Consider the following 27616-nt stretch of genomic DNA (forward strand, 5'->3'; position numbering starts at 1 on the left):
CCACAATGTCCTAATTGCTCATGAAGGTAATGTAAAATGAGAGTCGAGATGTGCTGATCTTTAGCAAGAATGCTAGAATGCAAGAAGGTTTCATGTCATCAGGCATTTATGCTTTTCTGAGCCTTCTTCCCACTCTCAAGAGCCCATTTTCCAGAACGGGATCGAGCTTGTTAATGTGACTGCTTTTATTTTTTCCAGATGTTCCCATTTTCAAAGGAGTTATTTCATCACTGAACCATTCTAGTTGGCAGTACTGAATGATGCCACTTTCAGCGGTATCCATATCTCCCAGAGACAATATTTGCCCATCCAGTGTGGCTCTGATTTTTGCATCTCCTTATCCACTTGTCCTTCTGTTGAGTTGCATCACATCCACTATTGGATACAGAAGTGTGTATTTCATTTCTCTTCTGATTCAACAACGGCAACATTTTCCTCATCTGGAGAAACCAAACAACTGAGGTCTTCAGCCTTTTCCATGAAGAGAAATGGGTTATTAGCTGCCTTGTTGCACTCTGTACCTCTTTGCCGATACTTGTTGCATTTGATGCATCCCTGAAAACTACAGTGTTGACTGAGAGGTTTTGTTTGACCTCTGGGTCATCACTGCTGATAGACACAGAATTCACAATGTTAATAGGCCATTGTCTTTCGTTCTTGTACAGAAGGTCTGGGCTGTGGATCCATCTGCTGCATGTGAGAAGATACTTAACTTTAACCCCGCGTGAGGCTTCATCAGCCAGGTTCTGTTTCCTATCAACATACCTCCATTGTGTGACAGCAGTGGCTTCCCTTATGGCAGAAATCCTATTGGCCACAAAGGTGTGAAAGCGCTTTGTTTCATTCTTGATGTACTTTAGCACAGCTGTGCTGTCTGTCCAGAATATGGACGTTTCCAGCTGTCATTGCAGTTCTGCTTTAAGCATCCTGTTAACTCGCACTGCAAGCACAATGGCTGTCAGCTCCATCCTTGGGATTGTCACATTCTGGAGCAACTCGTGCCTTTCCAAGAATGAAGGCTAGATGAATCTTCTCCTTGTCATTCTGCAATCTCAGGTACGAAACTGTGCCACTGTGCCGTAACCATCATCGCTTGCGTCCGAGAAGTGATGTACTGTAGTTGGGTACTTGCAACTGTCCAACATTTTTGGGTTTGTTGCATCTCAGCACGCTGAATGTGCTGAGCTTTCTTAGGTCTTCTAGCCACCCCACTCACTGCAGCTGGTAATTTTGAGGAATGTCATCACCCCAACTGTAGCTCAACCTACAGAGCATAAACTTGGCAGGTGAAGTGTGCTAAAAATCCAATGGGGTCGTAAACAGAACTTACCACGGACAAGATGCCCCGTCTTGTGAGTGGTCTTTCCTGGACAGCCATCTTGAACCTGAAGGTGTCAGTTTCTGCACACGACTGTAGTCCAAGAGTTCTCTCAACCAGGAGATTGCCTCTGCCATGATCCAGTTCTTTAACTTCCTTGGTTCCATGTCAATGGAATCCAAAACCAACCTGCTGTTGCTGATCCATTTCACCAGCTAAAACCCTCCCAATTGGCATACAGCTGTTAGGTCTCTCACCACGGCCACGGCTTCTGCCTCTGAAGACAGGGACTTCAAGCAGTCGTCCACATAGAAGTTATGCTTGATGGTGTCAATAACAAGTGCTGGTAACTGTTGTCCTCAGCAATTTTTCTCAGAGCAAAACTGGCACAACTGGGTGATGATACTGCACAAAACAGATGAACAGTCATTCTGTATTCAGCAGGATGTTGTGTCAGTTCACCATTTGGCCACCACAAGAAGCGAAGCAAATTGACATTGTGTTTTGCCACTTTGACTTGGTGATACATTGCTTGTATATGAGCCATCACTGCTATAGGCTCTTGACAAAACCTTGTGAGCACTCAGAGCAAGGAATTTGTTAAATCAGGTCCCTGGAATAGCTGACTGTTGAGTGAGATTCCTTTGAAGGTTACAGCACAGTCAAATACCACTCTCAAGGTTCCTCTCTTAGGGTGGTGAACGCCATGATGCAGGATGTACCAGACTCGTACTTCTTTGACCATTCCTGTTTACCACTTCCCATGGTTCCATTACTTTTGAAACATTAGTTCCAATTAGCAGCTCCACATCAGCATCAATGACAGGAACTTCCAGAGTTCTCACTCAGAAATCTTCCTGTCTTGGAATGCTCTCACGAGTATCTTATACTGTGTATACACACCAGGCAGTTCAAAGTAGGTGTTGAAGCAGCTACCTCCAATCCTGAGATGACATGACTGTCGACAAACATTTATTGTCCCATTGTTCTTAACAGAATTTTGGCATTTCTTCCTCTCACCTTTAGTTCCCTCATGAGTCGCTCAGAGAAAAAGGTGGCATTGCTGCCAGGATCTAGGAATGTGTGGGTGGTTAGCATTTTGCTGCCCGTTGTAGCCTTGATCGCACAATTGGCAGAACACAATCCTGTGCTCCGGCCCCTAAATGGCCACAAGTCTTAGGCGAGACTGCACCACTGTATCCTGAAATCTCTTGCTGTGTGTCCTCTGATTTGATTTCTTTCTCCTTTGAATTGATGTGGAGGATGCTTGGATGTTTCAGGTTAAATAACTTACAAGACAAATGACTACGAGAATCCTTGCTCACGTGTCCATCAGATAAACACTCGAAACAAACACTGTTCTCTTTTATAGTCAATGTTCTCTCGGTGTGTCTTCTTCTCCATTTTGGGGTACATCTCCAATCTGTGACCCTCTTCACACAGCAGACAAGACGGTTTTCTTCGTTTATCAGGTATGTTTTTCTCCCTTTTCTTCTGAGTCATGATTTCAGAATTAACAGCTTCCACAGAGGCAGCGAAGCAGCTTCCTCTTCCCTTGAAGTGAACCTGCGAGACTGTTTCCACCTTTGTGCTTTGGTGATGCATCCTGAATATTTCAAAAGAGTGGATTAGAAGTAATAGACACTTGTACCTCTGTGAAATTGACAACATCACTGAAACCTGCTTGACGACAGTGCTCATAAGCAGTGTTTCTCCTTCTTTCCATCAGTTTATATGAGTTTCAAGATTATAGAAGCAAATTGGGCAGCATATTAATCTCTGACAAGGGACTAATGTCCTCCATAGCATTAGAGCAGACATGGCAAAAGGGGGTGGGCGCACACACACACCTGCGATGCGAGGAGACTCGTTTTCACAGTGACAGAAGCGATGGCAGAGAGAGTGAAAGGTTTAAAGTGTGGCTCTATTTCACAAGAGTCGATTTAGAAACAGCCCATTGTCACAACTGTGACAAATATTTTACGTCAAACTACTGAAAGGGATCTGCTCGAATGATCTGTCGGGTCGCTCGGCACATGACTACGGTTCGGTTCGCTCGGCACATGTCTGTACCGTACCGAAAGCCCCATAGCGTACGGTACAGTACAAATACATGTACCGTTACACCCCTAGCGTTCACCCGTCTGGTGGTGGTCATTAACTCGATTCGGGCAGCGGAGCCCTTCCCTGTTGTTTTTTTCCTCACTAAGACCAAGAAAGTGGATCACATCCCTCCAGTTCTGAGGTCCTTACACTGGCTACCCATCTGTCAAAGAATTGACTAAAATACTGCTGTTGGTTTATAAAGCACTGAATGGTTTAGGGCCACAATATATTTCTGATCTGCTGCTACGTTATGAACCATCCAGACCTCTCAGGTCGTCTGGCACAGGCCTGCTTTCTGTCCCCAGAGTTAAAACAAAACATGGAGAAGCAGCGTTCAGTTTTTATGCTCCACATATCTGGAACAAACTTCCAGAAAACTGCAGGTCTGCTGCAACTCTCAGTTCTTTTAAATCAAGACTGAAGACTTATTTTTGCCGCTACTTTTTATTAAATCAAATAATTATTCATTCATACACTGCACTGTAACATTTATTCATGTATTTTATTTTTCCTGCATTTTGTTTTATATTACCTTTTATGTGTTGCACTTTGTCTTGATGCTTTTAATGTCTCATGTAAAGCACTTGGAATTGCCTTGTTGCTGAAATGTGCTACAAATAAACTTGCCTTGCCTTGTTTTGACAGGTAGAGCCGCTACACACTACGAGCAATGAGTATATTTTCGGGGTTGTCAGGTCCTCAGTTTGAGCGGCGGTATGTTTTTCTGCTTCAAGCACGGCAGTTAAAACATTTCCGCCAGTCACTGGGGACAGTGTGAGAGGAGAGATTTGATGGCAGTCTTGTCTAGCTATGTTTATGAGGGAGCGAGGTTGTTTATGGCGGTGTTTGCATTCTATCTCACAAAATGCATGAGTCGACTACCTCACACCTAGCTACTCTGCTTAATGTCTTTGATCATACTCTGTCTGGTTCTCACGCGTCACTGAATCTGGCGGACGTCACAGTCTCAGCTAGGTATGCAAATGAGATGACAAGCTTCCCAAGAAATGTCAGAGATGAAAGCGGCACTTTCACTCTCTCACAGCACGCATGCGCCGGCTAGCTCGCATGCAGACGTTCGGCATAGTGTTTGTGAGCTGTCTGAGTCTCATTGTGTCTCACTTACACATGCGGTATCAAGCGCCGCGCTGGTGGAGGTTGGATATGCATATGAGGCGACAATATTCTTTGTGTTACAAGACGCTGCCGTTTTGTCTGAATGGGCAGACCGACGGCAGGTTGTCTGTGATGCAGATACAGCTGACTCACTTACTCATTCTATGAATTAAGTGCCTTTCGGCAGGAATGCCGTTCACCAGGGTCGGTATTTAACGACGGCCATGATGCCCCTCAGTCTGGCCGTGATGCCCCGAAAAAAATTGTACCCCCTGTGGCCACCATGGCTTTTGTGCCCCTGCTACCATCAAGGTTACTTTAATCAGTGGTCTCCATCAAACATCAGTGGTCTCCTGTCTTTTTTATTCCTTCTTTTCTTGATATTCCAAAATGAATTAAATTGACGCTACAAACATTACCAGTAGTATACAGTACAAATGTAGCCTGCTAGTGGCTTTGATACAATGTGAAGCTGGCACGCGCCACCAGCTGCAAGGACTGCTGCTGCATTGTAGTGCATTGTGTCGATGATAGAGCAGGCAAGCAAACAAGGTCTGAATTGATTATATCGATATATCATAAATTATGACACAGTTCAAAATACCTTCTATCTAGCCATTGCCCAACTTTTCTCCTTTTTCAACAAAATAATTTCCAGAGCAGAGATGAGCTGTGTTCAAAAACGTTCTCTATTTCCTATATAGTGCACTATATCCAATCCAATCCAACTTTATTTGTAGAAGCACTATAAAAACCACAAAGGACCAAAGTGCTGTACAGAAGAATAAATAAAAACATAAATACACAGCTCACACAGGCATAAGGTACATACAAATAGGTCACAAATAGGTAAAAAAAAGCCTTACAAAATGTCAAAGGCAGGGAAAAAAGGTGGGTTTTAAGAAGACATTTAAAACCAGACAGTGAAGAGGCCTGTCTAATGCCGGGCTCAGACTACAGGATTTTTGGGCCGATTTATCCCTGATTCACCCCTCCCGACATTCGGAGGAGAAATCTGGTCTGGAACGTTGGTCGGGGCCGATGATCGGCCCAGATTATCTTGTAATGTGAGGGGTTTACAGATCCAATCTTATACCTCCAGATCGGCTCGCAGACCCATCGGGGAGGCCCCGATAATATCAAACATGTTTGATATTTAAGATTATTACGTCCCGACTTTACAAGTGAGACTGCGAGACCAGTGGTTTGTTGCTCCCTTGGGCACGATAAGATCCTGTAGTGTGTGCTGAGCCGTTATTTTCAAATCTTGCTGTGTGTGCTTGTTTGAGATGTGCAAGAAGAATATTTGTTAAGATTCTCCTTATGTGCGTGATGTAACCCGATTTTGAAATTGGTTAGGATTTTAAATATCCTGTAGTGTGAGTCCGGCATAATGTGGAGAGGCAGATCATTCCACAATTTAGGGGCGGCACAGAAACGAGGCATAGGATTTTTTATGTCCCTCTCAAGGACGGCCCGCCTTCCGAGGTCATTGGAAGCGGACCTCAGCTATTGGAGGGACCGGTGCGTAATAGCGCACGGCGTCCCAATAGGCAGGGTGTCGGCTCACGTTGCGTTTTTTTTTCACAGACGCATCTCTAGACGGCTGGGGTGGTACAGGTCTGTCCCAGGCCGTAGGTCGTTTGTGGGCTGCTGAGGAAAGGCGCCACATCAACCTTCTGGAGCTAGAGACGGTGTCGTTGGTGTTGCGCATCTTTGCCCACCTGGTAAGGGGGCGCGATGTGCTGGTGCGGCCAGGGCTCACATCAACCGGCGGGGAGGAGTCTGGTCGCCGGCACGTCACTGTTTGGCAGTGGAACTGTGGCGATGGGCTCATGTCAACCTCTGGTCTCTGACGGCGCGGCACATTGCCAGCCGCCTGAACGTCAGGGCAGGTTTAATGTCCTGAGGCGGGCCTCACCCAGGTGAGTGGAGCCTACATCCTCTGATTGTGGCTCAGCTCTGGGCGCGGTTCGGGAAGGCCGAGGTGGATCTGTTCGCTTCGAGATAGAACGCGAAGTGTCCCCTCTGGTTCTCTCGGACTCAGCGGGACCAGCCTCCGCTGGGGGTGGACGCGTTCGCTGTATGCTTTCCCACCAGTGGGATTAATCCTACCTCTGTTAGCCAGGGTGTGGTTGGAGGGTCTATCAGCTGGTAGCGGAGGTGATGGCCATGGCGTCTGTGGATCCGTGGCTCATCTCTCAGTGGCTGAACGCGCTATGTTCAGCGCATGGCTGTGGTCCAAACTACCCCCCAGTTGTTGGCTTGCCACGGCCCGGGGAAGGTGGATTCACTGCTATCCAAAGAGCATCTCTCTCAACGGATTTGTGAGGACATCTCCAAGTCTTATGAGACTGGGGGTCGCCTTCTGCCTGGGGCTGTTCAGGCACACTCTACGAGGGGTGTGGCCACGTCGGTTGCCCTGTTCAATGGTGTGTCTGTGGAGGACATTTGTGCGGCGGCGACTTGCCCGTCACCGTCCCCTTGTGTCCACTATTATCTTTTGTCCTTGTCGTCTTGTCTCTGTGGAGTCATCTGTGCTGGACACAGCTGCCAGCGGGAGTCAGCGTTAGACATGTTGATCAAGGGCGGGACCGTCGTGAATGGCATCGCTCCTGTCCCTTTGGGACTGGGAGAAGCTCGGACAGGTTATGTTATGGTGTACTACGGTGTACTCCCCCCCCCCAACACACACACACCCTCATTCCCCATGCCTTTTTGTTCTAGATAAGAAACCATTCAGGAATGCCACAATATTTCCAGGAGTTAAGTAGACATTTTTTCTTTCTTAACTGCGTTTAGGAATGAGGACCATTGTTTGCCTCTCAGACCCGTGAAATCAGGAGGATATCACAGTCGAGCATCAGAACTGTTGTGGGATGGGATTCACATAAGCCCAGCAGAGGGACTGATAGACTTCTTTTGACACTTGCGTTGAGCTTTGAAAAATATTGACTGCATTCCAATGCCTCCGAGGAGGAACTGCAGATAAAACAGAGGCGACTTTAAGAAGTTGTGGGCCGATCAGGTCGATAGGCTGTGGTGTGCATTAGGCTGATGAATGATAATGAGCTTTTTGTTTTGACAAAACACTGTTGATGGAGTACAAAGATCCAAGATAAACAACAACAAACACTAAAAATGGAGGCTTATTTCCATAGCTCTTCTCTCATCCCTCATCCTCACTATCCTAAAAGTGTTTTTTGTTTTTCTTCACTACTGTCTTGTTAATGTGTTGGAGAAGCTGTTCACAAACTGCTGATGGGCAGCTGGAGATTGAAAGCTGTTGGGGGGGGGGGGGGGGGGGGCAGAACATTAATTAACCAAAATTAGCCATAGACAATTAACCAAACACATTGTCCATCATCAATCAATCAATCAAAGCTTTATTTGTATAGCGCATTTCATACCCAGAGGCAACACAATGCGCTTTACAGAGAACAAGGGAGGTGGGCATACGACCCACTCTCTACATATTCCAGAGGGAAGCAAAAAAACAGTAATCACCCGGGGGCCAGATAAGTGAGCTGTAAAAATTCTTCCCTGACCCCTCTCAACAAGGCGATCGAGCAAGCTCCAGGAGTATGTTTGTCTACCGGCTAAGAACATTTATGAAGCAATACATTGCATTGAATTACATTTCAGAGTGAGAGAGGCTAAAAGCATCATAGGAGAGAGAATATTCTACGGACATGCTACATCATCCACAGTAGACTCAGGGGTATCTATCGGACTTCGTGAGGTCTGCTGGTGACAGTGGGGCATCCACTGAACCTGGTTAGAAGATAGGAGGGAGAGAGAGAGGCACCAGGGAGAGGGAAGGCAGAGGGAAGGCAGAGCAGGGTTAGTAGCACATAGAGTCATTCAGACCACACAGATATTGAAACAGGCAACCTGGGGCAGGCTCCTGGAATATATTTGTCTAATGGCTAAGAACATTTAAAGAACAATAAATAATAGTAAATTAAGTTTAAATTAAGTTTTCGGAGCAAGAAAGGCTAAGAGCATCAGGTCCAGGCCAAAGCCGGATGTGGACTGATGTGTGTCTTGTGTGTACATGTGTGTGTGTGTACTAAATACTACGATATCCACAGCTCCGCAGCTGACACTGGACCTGGTTAGAGGATAGGAGGGAGAGAGAGAGACACTAGGGGAGACAGAAAAACGGTTCAGCACACTGAGTCATTGAAGCAACACAACTTCAAACAAACTTCACAACTTCAAACTTGAAACAACCTGTTTCAGGATAACCAGCTTCTGTACACTACTTGATATACATACATTGCATAGCAGGACAAGTATCAATGTATACAGAGGATTCACAGGTAGGTTTGAGGCTGCCTTTCTGTATCTCAGGGTCCTAGCTAGTGATTGTAGGCTAGGTCGAAAAGGTACGTCTTGAGGTCTCGCTTGAAGACCTCCGTTGTTTCAGCCCTTCTTAGGCACTCCGGTAGGGTGTTCCAGAGGTTGGGGGCATAGAAACTAAAAGCTGCCTCTCCATGTTTCTTGGTCCTGGCTTTTGGAACTGTTAAAAGTTCAGTGCCTGAGGATCTAAGTGGTCTGTTTGGCATGTACTTAACAAGCATGTCTGAAATATATTCTGGTGAGTGACTGTGGAGAGATTTATAGACTAGTAATAGTATTTTAAAGTCTATTCTAGAGTTGACTGGTAACCAGTGTAGTGATTTTAACGCTGGTGTGATGTGTGCCCTTCGTCTAGTCTTAGTGAGGACTCTTGCTGCAGCATTCTGTATTATTTGTAGCTTAGAGATTGTTTTCTTTGGTAGGCCTGATAGTAGAGCATTGCAGTAGTCCAGCCTGCTTGTGATGAAAGCATGCATTAATCTTTCGGTGTCAGCCTGAGAGAGAAAGGGTTGCACCTTGGCAATGTTCCTTAGGTGGTAAAAGGATGTCTTTGTAATATTCTTGATGTGGTTTTCGAAGTTAAGATCTGAGTCAAGTATGACACCTAAGTTTTTAGCCTGGCAATTGGTGACAATTTCCAGAGTTTTTAGGTGTGCAGCTAGTTTCTCTCTTTCAGCTTTTTCTCCAATGATCAATACTTCTGTTTTGTCCTGGTTTAGTTGGAGGAAATTATGTGACATCCATACATTTATATCTGTAATACACTTGACAAGGCAGTCAACCATACTGTAGTTACTGGGTGTTACGGAAATATAAAGTTGAGTATCATCTGCGTAGCTATGGTAGCTAATATTGTGCCTCCTGATGACACTGCCAAGGGGCAGCATGTACAGGCTGAAGAGTAGAGGTCCTAGGATCGATCCTTGGGGCACCCCACAGGTCATAGGGATCTTTCTTGAGCTATATTCACCGAGGGCAATGAAGAAATCACGACCGGTTAGATAGGTCTTAAGCCAATTTAGGACTGGACCAGAGAGGCCAACCCACTTTTCCAGTCTTTCGATGAGGATTGCATGATCTATAGTATCAAAGGCTGCACTCAGGTCCAGGAGGACAAGAACAGAAAGCTCTTTGGAGTCAGCATTAATTCTGAGGTCATTTACAACTTTGACTAATGCCGTCTCTGTGCTATGGTGGGCACGGAAGCCGGACTGGAAAAGGTCAAGGGTACAACTTGTAGCTAGGAAATCATTAATCTGTGCGAAAACAATTTTTTCCAGAATTTTACTCAAAAATGGAAGGTTGGAGATTGGTCTAAAATTGCTAAAAACTGAAGTGTCTAAGTTGTTTTTCTTTAGTACGGGTCTCACCAGAGCAGTTTTAAGTATTGGTGGGAAGACACCTGTAGATAGGGAGTCATTAACAATGGATAAAATGTCATAGGATACAGAGTCAAAAATAGTTTTGAAAAAATCGGTGGGGATGGGATCCAGCAGGCATGTGGAGGTTTTGAGTTTGGATACTACTTTTCTCAACATTTCTGTGTCCATCAGTGTAAACAGGCTCATATGTCCATTACATGGAGGGAGAGGATCTGTGAACGGGATGCATGGCCTTTCCTGAGTGATATTCCTTCTAATATTCATAATCTTATCTCTGAAGTAAACTGCAAATTCCTCACATTTGGAGGTAGAGAGCAGGTTATCAGGTGTTTTTACGGCAGGGTTTATTAGGCTATCGATTGTTGAGAAGAGCACTCTTGAATTATTTCGGTTGATAGATATCAATTTTGAGAAGTGGTCTTTCCTTGCATTTCTTATTGCTTTATTAAAAGCAGAGAGATGATCTTTGAGAATATCATGGTGGACCTGTAACTTGGTTTTTCGCCATATACGCTCAGAACTTCTGCAGGTTCTCTTTAGTTGATATGTTTCCTCATTTCGCCATGGGGCTTTATTATTGGTTGTGATCCTTTTCAGTTTAATAGGTGCTACAGAGTCCAAGGCTGCCCTTACTCTGGTGTTAAAGGTGGTTGCCAGGTCTTCAATAGTTCCTAAGGGCCCCACTTCTGGAGTTGATAAATTGTTTGTGGTCATTATTTCTCTGAAACTATCGGCTACTGCGGAGGTAAGATAACGTTTCTTTATAAAGCGCTCAGTATTATTTTTGACTTTAGGAACTAATGCAGTGAAGAAGATACAGAAATGGTCGGAGAGGGCGAGGTCACTAATAGAGGAAACAGTGATAGTCAGGCCCTTAGTAATCACTAGATCAAGGGTGTGGCCACGGTTGTGAGTTGGCTCAGAGATATGTTGGGTAAAATCCATGGAGTTTAGGAGGTTGATAAAGTCCCTAGCTTTCGAGTCCGCCTCAGTGTCTACGTGTATGTTGAAATCTCCAATGATGATAATCTTATCATAATTTGTATGGATGATGGACAGGAGTTCTGAAAATTCTGTAGAGAAGGCAAGGCATTGTTTGGGAGGCCTATACACGGTTACTGCCAGAACTGGGGGCTGGCATTTTAGGACAATAGCGTGGTATTCAAAAGAGGCGAAATCATCAAAGGAGATGGTCCTGCAGCTGAGGGCATCTTTAGCTATGGTGGCTGTTCCTCCACCTTTTTTCCCACTTCTGATAGATTGAAAAAAGCTGTAGTTAGGAGGAGAGGCTTCAATGAGGGCTGCTGATCCATTTATATTTAGCCAGGTTTCAGTTAGGAACATACAGTCTAGTTTGCGTTCACATATAAGATCATTAATGAGAAAAGTTTTGCTTGGTAGGGACCTGACATTTAGAATCGCCATTGAAATAGCTTCCGGAAAAAAGGGCTGGCTCGCCTGACTAGTAGGCCTGGATGGTATATTCACTGGAACTGATATCAGGTTTTTTATATTAGATCCACCTGACTGTTTCATTATGGTACTAGGGGTGCGGTGGGAGATAATTCGCTGAATGGCATATTCAGGTGGGCAGAATTTGTTTATAAAAATATAGACGTCGCTATGCCAGGTCTCAGTGAGGGGCAGGGAGTCAAGGTCTATGGTGATGGGGCGCTGGTGAGATGGAGCTGGTGTAGCCCGACCCGCGGGTACAGGAGGTTTATGTTTGGCAGTAGGGTGGTTGAGACGGGTCGGGCTAACCCCACATCAGACGCTGGAAGATCTCAGCGTCAGGTCCATATTCATACTGAGCAGATGGGCACCTGACCTACTAGGATGAAGGCCGTCCCTGGCGAAGAGGTCCGATCGGTTTAAGAAAGTGGTGAAATTATCTATGAAGGGAAGCTTCAACTGGCAGCAGTAGCCTTTCAGCCAGATGTGGAGCTGACAGATCCTACTATATTTGGCATCACCATATCGGGGGGAGGAGAACGGGCCAGAGATGATGCAGGTCTTTCCTGACGCCTGAGCAGTGGAGATCAGGTCCTTGAAATCCTCCTTCAGCCGCTCAGACTGCTGGAGCTTGATGTCATTTGTTCCGACATGGATGATAATGGATGAGGCCAGGGGATTTTCTGCGAGGAGTGATGGGACAACAGTCCTGATGTCCGAGACCTTAGCTCCTGGGAAGCAGCAGGTCCGGGCTTTCGGGACCACTACATGGCGCACCATGGAAGATCCGATGACAAGCACAGATGGGGGGGCGGGATCAGTGGCGGGCCCACTGGGCTTAGGGGACTTCCTTTGCTGCCTCACACCTGAAGGCCAAGTGGTAGAGGGTGGGGGCCGGGGGTCCCCTCGGTGGACTGGGCTATGCTTAGGCCGGGGAGCAGGCTTATTAGCCTGGCTATTTTGCCGCTCACCAACCAGAGAGGTGTGGGTGGGCTGCGGAGTATGGGTACGGTACTGAGTAGGGCAGGGTGTGAGATGGGCCCCAGTAGCAGAGAGCCTGGACGAGGAGCTGATGCTAGTATCCTTGGACCTCTTGGATACAGGCTCGGCCAATAAAGCAAAGCTATTCCTCAGTTGGAGGGTGTCGTCGTCGGAGGGTTGGGAGGGGACCCTGGAGGTTTCCCTTTCTCGTTTCCGCCTAACAGTGGTCCAAGGGGTGGGGCTTGAATGCTTGGGTCTGGCTCCGAGTCTGGGCCAGGATTTCTCACTCAGGAGGAAACTAAAATCCACATCTCCACCCCCGGATGTCGCCGACGGTGGAACAGTGGGAGGCTGGACGTCGACATCTGGGTCGGGTAGCACTGAGTCCAGGTAATGTTCGACTTGATGTATAGAGTGTAGAGTAGAGATCCTACCTTCCAACTCTGAGATTTTTTGGCTACGCTGGAGGCAACCCGAGCAGTTAGGGTCGGGAGGGTGTGGAGCCATCACAAGACTCGTTAAAATAATTGCGGAATTAAAATAAGAGGATAAAACCGCCAATCTATTTGCTAAGAGCAGGGCTCAGCTGCTGGCTTGAGCAAAACAACGCTCAGCAAGCTGTAAGACCGACGAAAACCAGAGGACAACCAACCCAATCTACTTGCTAAAAGCAAGGTTCAGCTGCTGGCTTGTATATCCCGCTCAGCAAACTGTAAACAAACAAAACCAGAAGACAACAAACTAAATCTACTTGCTAAAAGCAAGGCTCAGCTGCTGGCTTGTAAATCCCGCTCAGCAAACTGTGGAACGAACGAAAACCAGAGGACAACAACCTTAGTCTACTTGCTAACACAAGGCTCAGCTGCTGGCTTGTAAATCCCGCTCAGCAAACTGTGGAACGAACGAAAACCAGAGGACAACAACCTTAGTCTACTTGCTAACACAAGGCTCAGCTGCTGGCTTGTAAATCCCGCTCAGCAAACTGTGGAACGAACGAAAACCAGAGGACAACAACCTTAGTCTACTTGATAACACAAGGCTCAGCTGCTGGCTTGTAAATCCCGCTCAGCAAACTGTGGAACGAACGAAAACCAGAGGACAACAACCTTAGTCTACTTGCTAACACAAGGCTCAGCTGCTGGCTTGTAAATCCCGCTCAGCAAACTGTGGAATGAACGAAAACCAGAGGACAACAACCTTAGTCTACTTGCTAACACAAGGCTCAGCTGCTGGCTTGTAAATCCCGCTCAGAAAACTGTGGAACGAACGAAAACCAGAGGACAACAGACCTCGAGATCCGGACGTCGGACTCTCAGGTACCACCAATATTAATGCGCGATTTTGAGAACGGAGGTATGGTATGCAGGTGGATAAAACTCAATCATGACCCCTTATGCATTTTATTCACTCATTTTTCACAATTTGCTGGCAAAGAAAATGTGTTTGACCTCATTATGTCTCAGACAATTGTGCTCCCGTCCGGCTCTGGAGCTTCTGAGGGTTATTCCTGTCCTCTCGGCATCGGCTCTCTGCCTGCAGGGGTTCATTAAAAGCAGGATTAGCCGTTTACCCCAGCTCTGTAGATCCGCCCCTCCCTCTGGAAGCAAGGAGAGGAGGCTGGCCGTTCCCGTCTCTCCTCTCACCTCTGCATGGGATCAGGGAGTTGTCCCTCCCCTCCATCGGAGAGACGAGAGTAGAAAGAGAGACCATCTTCCAGAAGTCAGCTGTGGGGTTAGGAGAGATACTGGAGTGTATGTCGGTGTGAGTGTGTGCTGTGCATGTTATCACTTGTTTGATTTGTCATTTGTTTGGTTGTTACCGGGGAAGAGGGTTTTGTTATATCAGTATATCAGAGTATCTCATTGTATATCAGAGTATCTCATTGTATATCAGAGTATCTCATTGTCAGAATTTACACCTGTTCAACAAACAAACCTCGCTACTCTTTTGTCACTTGATAAATGCAGGTTACTGCCTGAGAGCCGTGAGCAGCTGTGAGTAAGCTGTGTCTTTCAGAGATGACAGCGGTCTTGTCCCTGGGGGAAACCAGACAGTTGGTCCCCGCAGCTTCTCTCTCTTCCGCGGCTGTGAGGCTGGGGCTCATCTGTGGAGCGAGGCCAGAGAGCACGGCTTCCAGGAAAAGGCTCTTCTCCTGAGACACAGAGAAGCCCAGTACTAGACTGACTATATTTAGCACTAAGCAGATCACTCTCTGTACCCGGTTGAAGACAAAGCTAAGAAGTTGTTAATGTGTTGAAGAAGCTTCATCAGCCACTGATGGGCAGTTGGAGTTTGAAAGTGAGGGAAATATTTAACTGTCTGTACTGAGCGCTCTGAGGCAATCTTCAATTTAATGCTCATTAGTGTTCCTGGCCCATGTCATCCCGCACCCCTGCCCTTCCCACAGTAAATAAATCAAACAAGTAATTTAAAATGTACCATGGAGATAGTTATTTCAGATTAGGCCCTACATGGTGCTGGATGTAGCATGGAGGATTCGTATTTTCCCTTAGCCGTGACAACATGAAGGAAATGTGATGATATCTGAGGCAGCCTCATGTCTCTAGGCTAGAAAACTCGAATGTGATGGTAAACAAGCTAGCACAGCCCAGTCTCACACTCGCAGTGTCTCTGAAGCCTGGTAGAGACCGTCACATACCCGGTCACAAAGAGAACGGTACCGCTCGCTAATCAACAGTTATTAATCCAGTTTTCTTTCAACTCGTGCCCACCCCCCTAGCCTCCACTCTGAAGATAACCTTGGTACCCTCTCTTGCCCCAGGCCCCGTACTGCTCTGTGAGCCTCCCAGCATGCATTGTGATCAGATGTATGCCCTGTGGTATTTCCCTGCATGCACTGCTTCTATTTTACTGTGCCCTGTGTTCTGCCCCCCCTGCATTTTCATCTCTGGAGCACTGTGCACCCATGTCCCCTTCAAAATTAGCATTTCAGTCTTAGCAGCTCATTCAAAATACAGCAATACAGATTATGATGTGAGGGATGCAGCAGGTGTGACAGCAGCAGCTGTGATGGCACAGCTACCACACAGCTAGGGAGAAGGGTAATCCAAGCTCAGCTTAGATTGCACAGGTGGCTAGTGTACTGCGGTAGAATTCACATTTTCTGGCAAACAAATTGATGATGATTCGTGGCACTGGCGATTCGTCTGCTGTTTGAAAACGTACCCCCAAACAACGGCATGACCCTTATTGCGAGGGGTCCTCAGCAATGCGTAATGGGGTGTAATAATTTGAAAAGGACAAATAACAGCTAGGGGTGACTGCACGGTCCCATTCTGAATCAGTGCATTTGGCCAGGCTGTTTTCTCCTTCAAAGCACCCCATCAGTGGAATTCAGTGCCACAATCAATTAGAGAGAACCTTCTACTAATTTAAATGTAGTATTAAGAAATGGCTCCTGGAGAACCAGCAGTGTCAACACTGATCTGTTGTGTGCGTGTGTGTGAACGTGTGTGTGTGTGTGCGTGCGCGCAGAGTCACTGAGAGTGAGGTGTGTGTGGGTGGGGGGGTAGAGCGTGTGTACCCTTGCATGTTCTTACAGTAGCTAAGTATTTATAACATTGAATGTATCATCTGCATTTTATGTGTTTGTTACTATATGGAGTAAGTTTTAGGTCAGGTGGACTACTCTGCTATGTTTTATGTATTGTGTGTTTGTAATTGTGGATTGTGAATTATGTATTGCGATTTTTTATTCTGCCATCAACCTGACAAGGGACTACAGATGAAAATTAGCCTGTTGGCTATATCTGGCCATTGTTGGATATGTGCTGTGCCTATTTTAAATAAATAAACTAAAAATAAATAAATAAACTAAAACAGACAATGGGGCAGATTTACTAACATGTTAGCGCCTGTTTTTTGGCGTTATTCTGTCGCACCATTATCTGACAATAGGGCATGGTACAGTATGTGTGAACAGACCGCACATGGGTCAAACCACATTCTGCCTGGCGCAAGACCACAGAAGGGCAAGTTGCGCTTTCCTACTCTTGCATATGTGTTCAGGTTCGAGGGAAAGGTGGGTGTGAACGCGCACAAAACGTGGAGGAGAGACTGATTAATATCCTGTTGTATGTATTAAAACTCCGGGGTAAAGCGCACGTCTCTTTGGCGGTGAAATTTCTCTGCCTTTGAAAAGCAGGTGAATCCAGTTGCGCATCACCCACCAGCCCACACAACCATATCCCCTGTTAATTATGAATGTACAGTTTTATGAACTGCATGCATGGGGGAGCAATTATTAATCAATATCTGTGATAATCGATATTTGTGCAACACAGATATTTACTATACTGTAGTAGGTTGCATAGCCTACTAACCAAATTGGTCTCAGATAGATTTGATATGTCCTGATGTATTAAGGCCTGAAATTATCCAAATGCAGTAAATTACGATTATAACGTGGACTGGAGCATTTACAATGCAGACATTCACTGATGACAATTGGCACCATTCAGGGCTGCACGGTTTTGTATTAAACAGTTGGCTTTAGAAAATTAATATATACCAGGGATAGCCTACAATGCACTAGCAAATAAAATACACAAGGCCGATGCAATCATCGCATTACACTATCAACAGCCATGACCAGCCTAAAGATGGTCTACCACACCAGTCCTCATAATTTAAAGCAGTCAGTTACACAGAGGTAGCCTAATTATGGACAAAGCAAGACTGCAAGTCGCTATATTTTCCAAGAGCACATTACAGTTTGAAGGCGGTGACATGCACTGAAAGCGCACAGAAACGCAGGCTTTGTACATCCACTGCAAACTGAAGACGCACCGCGCGCACTTTCTGCGGACTGCCCAGGCACAGTTTACGCTGTGCTCACAAATGTTAGTACATCTGCCCCTATGTTTTCCTCCTGTTTACCCTCGTTGTGTTTCCACATGGTACTGCAGTGACTGTTCTGGCCCATTTCTTATACATTTCAGTGACAAAAGATTTTCTGCTTTGGGATTTGGTGCCAGAATTCCACCCAATTATGAGGTAAGCATTGTCTCAAACAGTTACCTACCTGCTCATACCTATTTTTTCCTTCCATCGATCATCTCTCTCTCTCTCTCTCTCTCTCTCTCTCTCTCTCTCTCTCTCTCTCTTTCTCCCTCCCTCTCTCTCTCTTTCTGCTGGCCTTCCTTTCATATAAACATTGTATTGATGGTCGTATTCAGCCGTAATGATTGTGCCCAAAGTCTATGTAATAAATAGGCTTGACCTATTTTCCGACGTTACTCACCAGTCTGTCTCACATTTCAAACTTAAAATTGCGTTTATTTTTTACTCAAACGCCCTTTACATTCTCTGCAATACCAACTTTGCAAAGAGGAAATAACATGTTCTCAGGAAATTAGACCAGCTGACGGCACCAAGAGCATCTGCTTAAGCTGATTGGACCTTGAGAACCCAAGAGCTCGCAGTGGGTTTTAACTAGCCCCCTAGGGAGAGGGGTTGGAGCGCAATGCACATGCATACACATATACACGCGCACGCACACACACACGCACACACATACAGACACACAGCACATGCAAATGAAAATACTCTTGACACACAGTACCCACACACACACACACACACACACACACATACACAGGTGGAGAGTCACAGGCTCACTAAAACAGTGGCAGGTCAACAGACAGATAGGCAGGCAGGCAGACAGACAGACAGAAAGATAAGCAGGCAGACAGACAGATAGGCAGACAGACAGATAATCAGACAGACAGATAAGCAGGCAGACAGACAGATAGGCAGACAGACAGATAAGCAGGCAGACAGACAGATAGGCAGGCAGACAGGCAGGCAGATTAGGAATAGAATGTACAGTATTCGTTATCTTCGCCACGGTTTGTCTCACGATTATAACTTGATGAAAAGTATCTGTCTGGTCACGAAGTGAGGAGCGAAGACAATGGCTCTGATTGGACAGAAAAGTTTCAGTTTGAGGCATGAGACATATTTTCACAGCGTGTTTCATTATGCGGTCATATATTGTGATATATTTAAATTATGCCTGTAAACTATTCAAGATATGATAACATATTAGCTCCAGATGTTTTAAAAGCCTGGCGGTCCTCAAAGACCCCATTCATATTTTAATTTCTGGAGACATATTTCAGTCTCTTCCCTTTAAAAAACAAAACAACAACGTTATTTTATGTCCCAACCAACAGGTGTCTCATGACTTCGCCATCAATTTCAACCCCGAGGATGATGAATGTGAAGGTAGGGGAGACCAGAGGCCTTTTTCTGAGCTCTGTACAGTCCTACCCCACATGCGATGACTCTCCTCTGGTCATATTTAACATTAACATTTCACCCTTGCACACCTTAGACATGTTTGCACAATCTAGGCATACTAAGGAACCTACTTCTATACTATTATTGTTTGTTTATTTGGATAAAAGCATGTTTATTTGCACTGTTGTATATTTGGATGTTTGTGTATTTAGTATGTATTGTAAATTTGTATTCTAGTCTCTGTTACTTTGTTGTCTTTTGATGTTGTAACAGGGCACTTTCCCCCCTGAGGATCTGAGAGCTTTTCCCTTTTTAAAACTCACCTTTTATGGCTAGCAAACCTGCAAATTCATCATCTCTACAATGCTTTGATCCCCAAGCTCTGCTCCAGCTCTCCATGTCTCCGTTTCTACTTATGTTGCCTAAAGGTGTGTGTGTGTCTGTGTGTGTGTGTGTGGGGGGGGGGGGGGTTCGTTCATGTGTGTGTGTGTGTGTGTGTGTTTTTCCTCTGCTCAGAGATCCAGGGGGTGGTGGAGGCCTACCAGAACTGCCTTCCTAAGATCCAGCTGTATGGGCCCACCAATGTGTCTCCTATCATCAGCAGGATAGCCAAGCTTTCCGCAAGGGAGGAGTCTGCCAAAGATGCCTCGGTGAGTGGCTCCTTCCACCTCCAATGGGGGCATACGTAATGTTAGACTGCCCCTATGGAGGGATGAAGCATAGTTCCAGTGTTCCGGTCCTGCTGGTAACTGTCTCAGGTTGAAGTCTGTGTGTACACTGTTAACGCCACAGAGCAAGCACACACCAATGGTGGTGGAAGGTTTTATGTATGTGATCATAAAAAAAATAAAAAATAATAATAATTATACTATGTATGCTCTGATGAAGGTCTAGTAGACCGAAAGCTCGGCTAATTAAAAATGAAACACTGCATGGATCTACAGTAAGTGCGAAGAAATATTTTTCTATCATGTACAGTATGTGAATCAGTGAATCATAGATTTCACAAAATCTGTGGATCATTCCGTAGTTAATGCTGGTCTGAATGTGTTTATGTGCTGTATCTTAAGCACTGAAAGGATTCAACATAATGCAGTAGAAACTGAGCAAATAAACAGGTCCCAAGGTCTCTGTTCGTACTATATCTACTGTATGTGTATTCCTGAATATCGTACATGTCTCTCATGTTTTCAACACTTCTGGATCCTTGGTTCTGGCTCTTTCCCTGTCAGTTTGTCCTTGTGTTGATCTTCATTTATTATTCAGTCGTCACAATCAGCCCCCCTTCCCTCAATCAGTAAATGAACCCACTGGATCAATGTGCTCAGATCCCTGGACATGGGTTAAAACTGCAGACTGGGCCTACAGCAATTAAGCCTGAACACTCCGCAGACACCCGCTGGTCCAGACTCTTATTTTTTGGTTGAGAGGGAGCGGGACTGAGAGGGACTGGTATTGGATTTCTGTGGATGTAGATGAGCCTGAGGGGAAAAATGTTAAAAGCTTCCTTCCTGCTGTTTCTCAGTGGGGGGCGGTTAGTGTGTTACTGTGCCCATCAACAAGCCAAGGTCACTAAGATGTGTGTGTGTGCGCAGCACACGGTATAAAAGTGAACCCTTTCCTGTCTCAGCTATATCACATCCTGCTCATCCTCACGGATGGCGTGGTGACAGACATGGCGGACACGCGGGAGGCCATCGTACGCGCCTCCTACCAGCCCCTGTCAATCATCATTGTCGGCGTGGGCAACGCAGACTTCACAGACATGCAGATCTTGGACGGGGACGACGGGGTCCTACGCTCGCCCAAGGGAGAGTCAGTGCTCAGAGACATTGTGCAGTTTGTGCCCTTCAGAGACTTCAAAACGGTCAGTGTTCCACTTCCTATTCTTGCTTCCCTCCCTCCCTCCCTCCTTCCTTCCTTCCTTCCTTCCTTCCTTCCTTCCTTCCTTCCTTCCTTCCTTCCTTCCTTCCTTCCTTCCTTCCTTCCTTCCTTCCTTCCTTCCTTCCTTCCTTCCTTCCTTCCTTCCTTCCTTCCTTCCTCCCTCCCTCCCTCCCTCCCTCCCTCCCTCCCTCCCTCCCTCCCTCCCTCTACACCCAGCTGGGCTGTTTTCTCGCAGAGCCAAAGAAACGAGAATGATCATCAAGGTCTTAAAAACAAGACAAAGGGGGTGCCCCGGTAGCTCAATGGATCTGGGCGTGTACCATGTAAAGGCTAGTCCTTACTGTAGTGACGTGGGTTCGAATCCGGGCCCACGCCCTTTGATGCATGTCTTGCCCTCTCTCTCTCTCCCACCTTTCCTGTCTGTCCTTCCACTGTCCTATCCCAATAAAGCAGAAATACCCCCCCAAAATATCTTAAAAAAACGAACAAAACACTTTTCGGTCATAGCGATGCTGCTGACCTCCATTAGATCTGACAGAGTGTGACCTCCAAAGTCCCTTCAGTAACCGCATTAGGCCCAAGCAAGTCCTCTGTGGTCCACATAAGCTGGCTGCTTCAGCTGGCCTCACCAGAGCTGCAGATGGACAGGCTGGCCGGGAGAACCACAAGCTCCTCACAGTTCTCCCATGAATAATTCTGGCTCCGCAGCCGTTTCACTTCAGACAGCATAATCTCATTAGCTTGGAAAAGGGAGGATGAAAAATGCAAAACGCCTCCAAATGTTGTTGTAATTTGCCCCCGTGGGCACCCCAACACACCCTCTATCCCTCATGCTGCCAGAATGTCCGAAGAAACAACACAAATTACACTTTCCATCCTCCCTTTAGAACACAATTAACTACGAGTTTCACTGCATTTCCTGTGATACTCCTGAAAATGAGATTGCTTTGACCCTGTGAGTTCCCGTGCTCCAGCGCTTTAGCGTCTTTGCCTCCTGGACTGTTAGCTGTTCTCTTCTCTTTTCACAGGCCTCACCCGCTGCACTGGCCAAGTGTGTCCTGGCTGAGGTCCCCAAGCAGGTGGTGGAGTACTACAGCCACAAGGCCATCTCCCCCATGTGTCCCGCCACGGACTCCCCCAACTCCATCAGCGACACCCCCACGGAATAAGCCCCCCCCCCCCCCCCCGGACCAGGGCCTAAACCCCAGCCAAGTCCAGCAGGGAGTGGGTGGACGGCTCCTCTGGACATGAACTATGATAATAGATACTAGTGTTGTCATCGTTTTGTTTCTTATTACTCATAATGTATTTACACACAGACTGGAGACAGAAACCTTGGGATTGATATTTTATTTATTTTTCCTCAGTTGGGATCATGTTCCTCTGCTTGGCTGTGCTTCATCTCACTGTTGAGCATGAGAGCTGGAGCCTTGGTCTGGTCCGGTCTAGTCTGAGTCCTGCTGCTAGAGAATGCACGCAGGCGAGCAACGCAAGTTCATTTACCAGCATCACTGGCTCCTTGTTCCCCAACCAACCTTGAATTGGCTCTTCTGCCCCCGCAGTTGCTCTGCTTTTCAAGACTGTCCAAAGCTTCAGTCTGCCTGCCTGTCAGTCTGCCTGTCTGCCTGCCTGTCTGCTCCCGTACGTCTGTGTCTGACCTCCACGTGTGGAAGCCAGTCTCCGGTAGCCTATTCCTGGCCTTGTCTGTAGCGTGCCAACTGAACTACTGAACTACTATCCAGGAGGGATATCACAACATACTAGCTGAAAACATGGCGCTCTGTTGAAGCACGATATTGTGGTGAAACTTGAAATGAAGGTTGCATCGTAGTGTATTCATGAGGTGGTTATGATCATGACTGAAAGAGCATGATACTGTACATTAAAATATTAGTGTTTCATGCTTTATCCAACGCATTATGGCAGATTATTAGTAATGTGCCATACATTGCAACTGAGCTGTGGCTATATTTCACGTCAAGTTTGAGGCAATATTAAGGACAACCTAATGAAGGTGTTATGAAAGAACTACCAGGTGAAGTTGTTCACCAATATAAGAAGACAGTATGACCATCAATACAATAGACCCTTTAAATTTTGGATAAAATGTATCTCAGTGTGAAGCTGTGGGAGTCTGTCTGGCCTAAAGTTCTGACAAATGTACAGTAACATGAGTGGCATGGCCTTCTATTGATGTGTTTGTTCTCTGACGTACAGTAAGCAGTTTTTAAAGACATAAGCAGTTTTTAAAGACATCTCCATTTAAATTATGTTCTTTATTCTCGTTCTCTCTCTTTCTGGAAAATATTTTCTGACAATACAGTGACTTTATGATTGTGTACATAATATGGCAAAAATCCCTTTCTTATACAACCCCATGAACGCTTAAACCTTAAATCTTCTTACTGATGCAATTCAGGTATAAGGTACATTAGAGAGATGGTGGCAATGTACAGTAGGTAAACACGGATCACACTGACAAAAGTTGACATGGTTGAGAGAAACTGGAGAAAGTACTGAACATAATAACATTCAACACTCAACTTTTGCTATTGCACAGTAGCTGCTGTTACAGTGACAGTTTCACAGGATATGTTACTAGCATCTTTGTCGTTACCTGCTGCTTTATCAGAGTGAAACTTTGTAGTGGCCACACGTCTTGCACCAGTAAGAGTGCTATGAATGTTTGCCAATACTGTACATCCCAAGTGACCAGAAACCTAACCACATTCAAATCCAGAAAATGCCATGGACCAATTGTTGTAACTTTGCTTACTAGACTCCGGGGGGTTTGTCCTTGTCATGGCCTACCTTCCCTTTAGCGATGGCTCCCTACAGCTATCAAGCTCAGTTTAGTCCGTCCCTCAGTACTTTGCTACCAGCCCCCTTCCTCAGATGCACTCCTGTTTATTTACACTCTGATCAACTTCCCCAAGCATTCGGTGCTCCTGCTGCTCTCTGAGCTCCTTTTGAGGAGTAGAGCAGTGAGTGAGTGAGCGAGGGTGCGTCCGTCACTGGGCGCAGACAAGATGGAGACTTGGCCGGCCTCACATCCACAGCCATAGATGAATGTAAATAATCCCCGGTGGGCTTTGATCTCAGTGGTACGGAGCAGCGTCGGCGTGTGACAGGCGGAGAACGGAGTGTACAAATGCAGAACATGTACCAATATTCCACTGGTTATTTATTGAAGTATGCTACTTGATATGATGGACGGATTATTTATTTGTTTGTTGTGTTTGTGAACTGTATCTATCCATGTGTTTGTTTGACCAAGGCACAGTATTTTATGAGTATTCATTTATATCCTGAATGCCTAATGCACAAGCTGGTAAATGTAGTTGGGCTGTGAGCAATATATTACTCTCTGTCTTGTTTTCACTAACTGAGTTATTCTGGTACCGATCATTGAGGATATCAGAATATTGAGCAAGACAAAAATGTGTTAAATCGGTAGATGATTGGTTGTTTATATGAATAGGACAGTCAGCTGGAGACATCAACTGATGAGTATTAATTTGGCCTTTGGGGGCAAGATGTCCCACTTTGAAATGTTTGGAAAATACATAAGTGGCACGTAATCGAGGCACATAATTGAAAGTATTCATTCTCATTCTGTACTCTGGAATCTGGACTGGACTCTGGAGGCCATTTTGGTACCGCAGATGGCATCTTATTTCTGATATGTGTGTGTGTGTGTGTGGGGGGGATTTTATTGCATGCTTAATTCTGCTGTTGAGATGTGCTGTACAGTCAGTTCCGTTGGAGTACGTACGATGTGCTGATATGCAAGCCTGCCTTTACACACACCTCTCTCCATGTATTGTATGCTCTCTTGATCTTGCATTTAAATCAATAAACCCAGACGTTTAACTGCAGGACTGTCTCTGTGATGTGTCCTGCTTGTAAACCTGTGATAGATGTGTCTGTCCTTCCTCCAGGGCGTCATATGGAAACAGGATTTAGTACAGTACATAGAGATGAGTGTACATAGAGAACAGTAGTGGGAATGACTCTGTGTACCTCCTCACCCACCTCACAGCAACTCTCTCTGATAACCCCAGACCACCAGAGAGCTACACGCACACATCCCCAGTTCATTTCCCTCACCTAGGCTAGCAGTACGCTACTACAGCACATAGATCTAAATTTTTGGTGCAATTCAATAGAAATTTTAAAGAGGGATAGCTAGCTTACTGGGAAAGGAAGGTAGGCTACTAAATAAAGTCCCCATAGGTGAGGTTGAAACTGTGCGACTGTGATTTCCCTTATGGGTGCTACACAATCTTTCCCCCTGACCCGGTCAATGATGAAGCAAACTAGTCTATGGAAGCATCGCTGCATAGACCGGCCGGGGTCTCTGGAATTCCTCTGAACGCTTCCTTTCATTCAGCAGCTATTGTGAGGGAGTGCTGAACAATGGCTGTTTCCATGGCGACGGCAACTCATTGAGGCGTCCGCGTGTCGCGGCGGCACCGGGGGTCGAGACGCTGGGAGGAGAGAGGGACACCGAGAGTGCATTGATTGTGTATTTCAGTGGCCCCAGGGGGAGCCCAGACTCCCTGAGGCCCCTCAGTTGTGCTGTGTGTTAGGCTACAGCTCCACTGGATGAAGATGGTCGTTGAAGAGAAAAGAAAAGAGCCTGGGTAGTCTCCTAATGTAACACAATCACTTGCGTCGTACACTGTAAATTACGGTGCCCCTGAATTGTCAGAACACAACACAAAAAGAAAAGAACTGCAACCAAAAAAAGACACGCAACACCTTAAGAAATGAGAGGCGCTGCAGGCGCAACCCGTTAAGAAAAGAGCTGCAACCAAAGAAAGACACCCAACACAAATCAGCCACAACGGAAGTGAGCTACATGATTGTTGTTTACAATCCGCTGAAGAAGAAGAAGAAGCATAACATTTTGCTTTCTTACAGTGATGGAGTTGCCTGCTTGTCTACACACATGCCCGTTTGAGAAGTAAGTGAAACAGAATTGTCTCCCGCAGTGGCGATTGCTCCTATAGCCTAAGCCAGGGTAAGCCTGGCTTACCCATACAAATCCAAATCAAATTTGATTTTTGCGCCTTCTCTCGAAAGAAGGCACGAACATCGACTTTCAGACTGTTTTTGACCTAAATGCGTCTTCTGCCATATCGATTAATTTTCCTCCGTGTTTAGCGTTTTGGTAGTGCTCCGTCTCCTCCTACAGTCCTCATGAAAATACAGTCCCCGTTACGGTCCGTTGAAAGCTGTCTTACTAGTCATTCACTTAAAGGAGTAGAAAAGGGAAAAATCATGTTTGGCCCTGTTTTAAGGTTACTTATGATCATATACAATGGTTCAGATCAAATCGTTGACAAAACTAGCACTTTTGAGAAAGTTGATAATTGCTCTACCACCATTTAGGTCATACAATGGATGTGGGTGGGCACCTTGAAAAACCATTCAAAAACATGTTAAACTCTTGATTTCAAAGACAAGAAGCTCACCGAGGGGATAATTGGTGTCCGTTGGTGTTCTGACATCAAATCCGCAGCAAAGTATGAATCCTGTAGGGTTTTATTGATCATTTTATGAAATCCATTGACTTGTATTGAAGCGACTGTTGTAGATGTGTAGATCAATCCGCAGAGGGGATTGAGGAAGCGGAACTACTTACGGTAACTATTGTTATTGTTTATGTTGCTAGGCTACCTAGTTTGCGGAAGTTTAAACACGTATGTGCTGCGACTAAATAGTTCTATGATAAATATTTAAAAAATCCTTTCCAGATGAACTAGAATCTTACTTTATGGCGAATTATATGTCAAAACGCCAACTAACACCTCGGTGAGTTTCTTATCTTTGAAATTGAGAATTTAACATGTTTTTTTGAATGATTTTTCACGGTGCCCCCCCACATCCATTGTATGACCAAAACAGTGGTAGAGCAATTATCACTTTCTCAAAAGTGCTAGTTTTGTCAACTTTTTGATCTGAACCATTGTATATGATCATAAGTAACCTTAAAACAGGGCTAAACATGATTTTCCCCTTTACTACTCCTTTAACATTACCCGTGTTTCCATAAAAGCAATGCGAATTTTAAGCAGACTTTTGAAAGTTTGCTAAAAAAAAAAGCGAATTTTGTGTGTTTCCATCCATGGTTTCCATTAACTGTTTTGAGCGAATTAACTAGGCTACGAAAAGCGTGATTTCGTCAGAGGATAACGAAGTGTGAACAGGCGGGCTCTTTAAAAATCCCTGAGCTGAGGTAAACAAACAAGGAGCCGGTCTCTTTAAACATCAGATAGCTGAAAACACATTGCCATCACGTTGTACAAGTTGGCCACTTGTGCAGAATACAGAGTTGTGGCAGAGACATTTGGTGTCAGCAAGACAACTGTTCACCGCTGTGTGTACCCAGTGTGCAGGGCCATACGTTTCAAGATGTTGAGCCAGTTTGTCAAATTGCCCGACGTGGCTGAGGCACAGGCAATAGATCTCCGCAACTCCACAACACACCTTGTGCCACAAGTGTACGGCGCACTGGGCGGGACCCATGTCCCCATCCTTCCCCCATCCAATGGATACCGGCATTATGTGAATCGAAAAGGTTGGCCCTCCATAGTGTTACAGGCGCTTGTGGATGATCAGTTCCTAATCAGGGATATTTGTGTTGGATCACCCGGCAGTGTGCACGATGCAGCTGTGTTCACCACATCCAATTTGTACAGGTATGATTCCTAACAACCAGTTGGTTACCTTGTTAGTAAAC

At 45.7% G+C, this 27616-nt stretch overlaps 1 protein-coding gene across 1 annotated transcript in view; it reads left to right on the top strand.

Annotated features, from left to right (window-relative positions):
* cpne7 (copine VII) overlaps positions 1–22037 on the top strand; it is a gene marked incomplete at both ends in the record, with an annotated part of 59769 nt that extends 37732 nt beyond the window's left edge. The window contains 5 exons of the mRNA XM_084437365.1: positions 17682–17736; positions 18918–18969; positions 19501–19634; positions 20615–20851; positions 21897–22037. Of these exons, the coding sequence (XP_084293491.1) occupies positions 17682–17736; positions 18918–18969; positions 19501–19634; positions 20615–20851; positions 21897–22037 (619 nt within the window). The remainder of the gene's footprint in view (positions 1–17681; positions 17737–18917; positions 18970–19500; positions 19635–20614; positions 20852–21896) is intronic.
* Positions 22038–27616: the final 5579 nt, after the last annotated feature.

This window comes from Borostomias antarcticus, assembly GCF_949987555.1.
Source record: "Borostomias antarcticus genome assembly, chromosome: 4".
NCBI lineage: Eukaryota > Metazoa > Chordata > Actinopteri > Stomiiformes > Stomiidae > Borostomias > Borostomias antarcticus.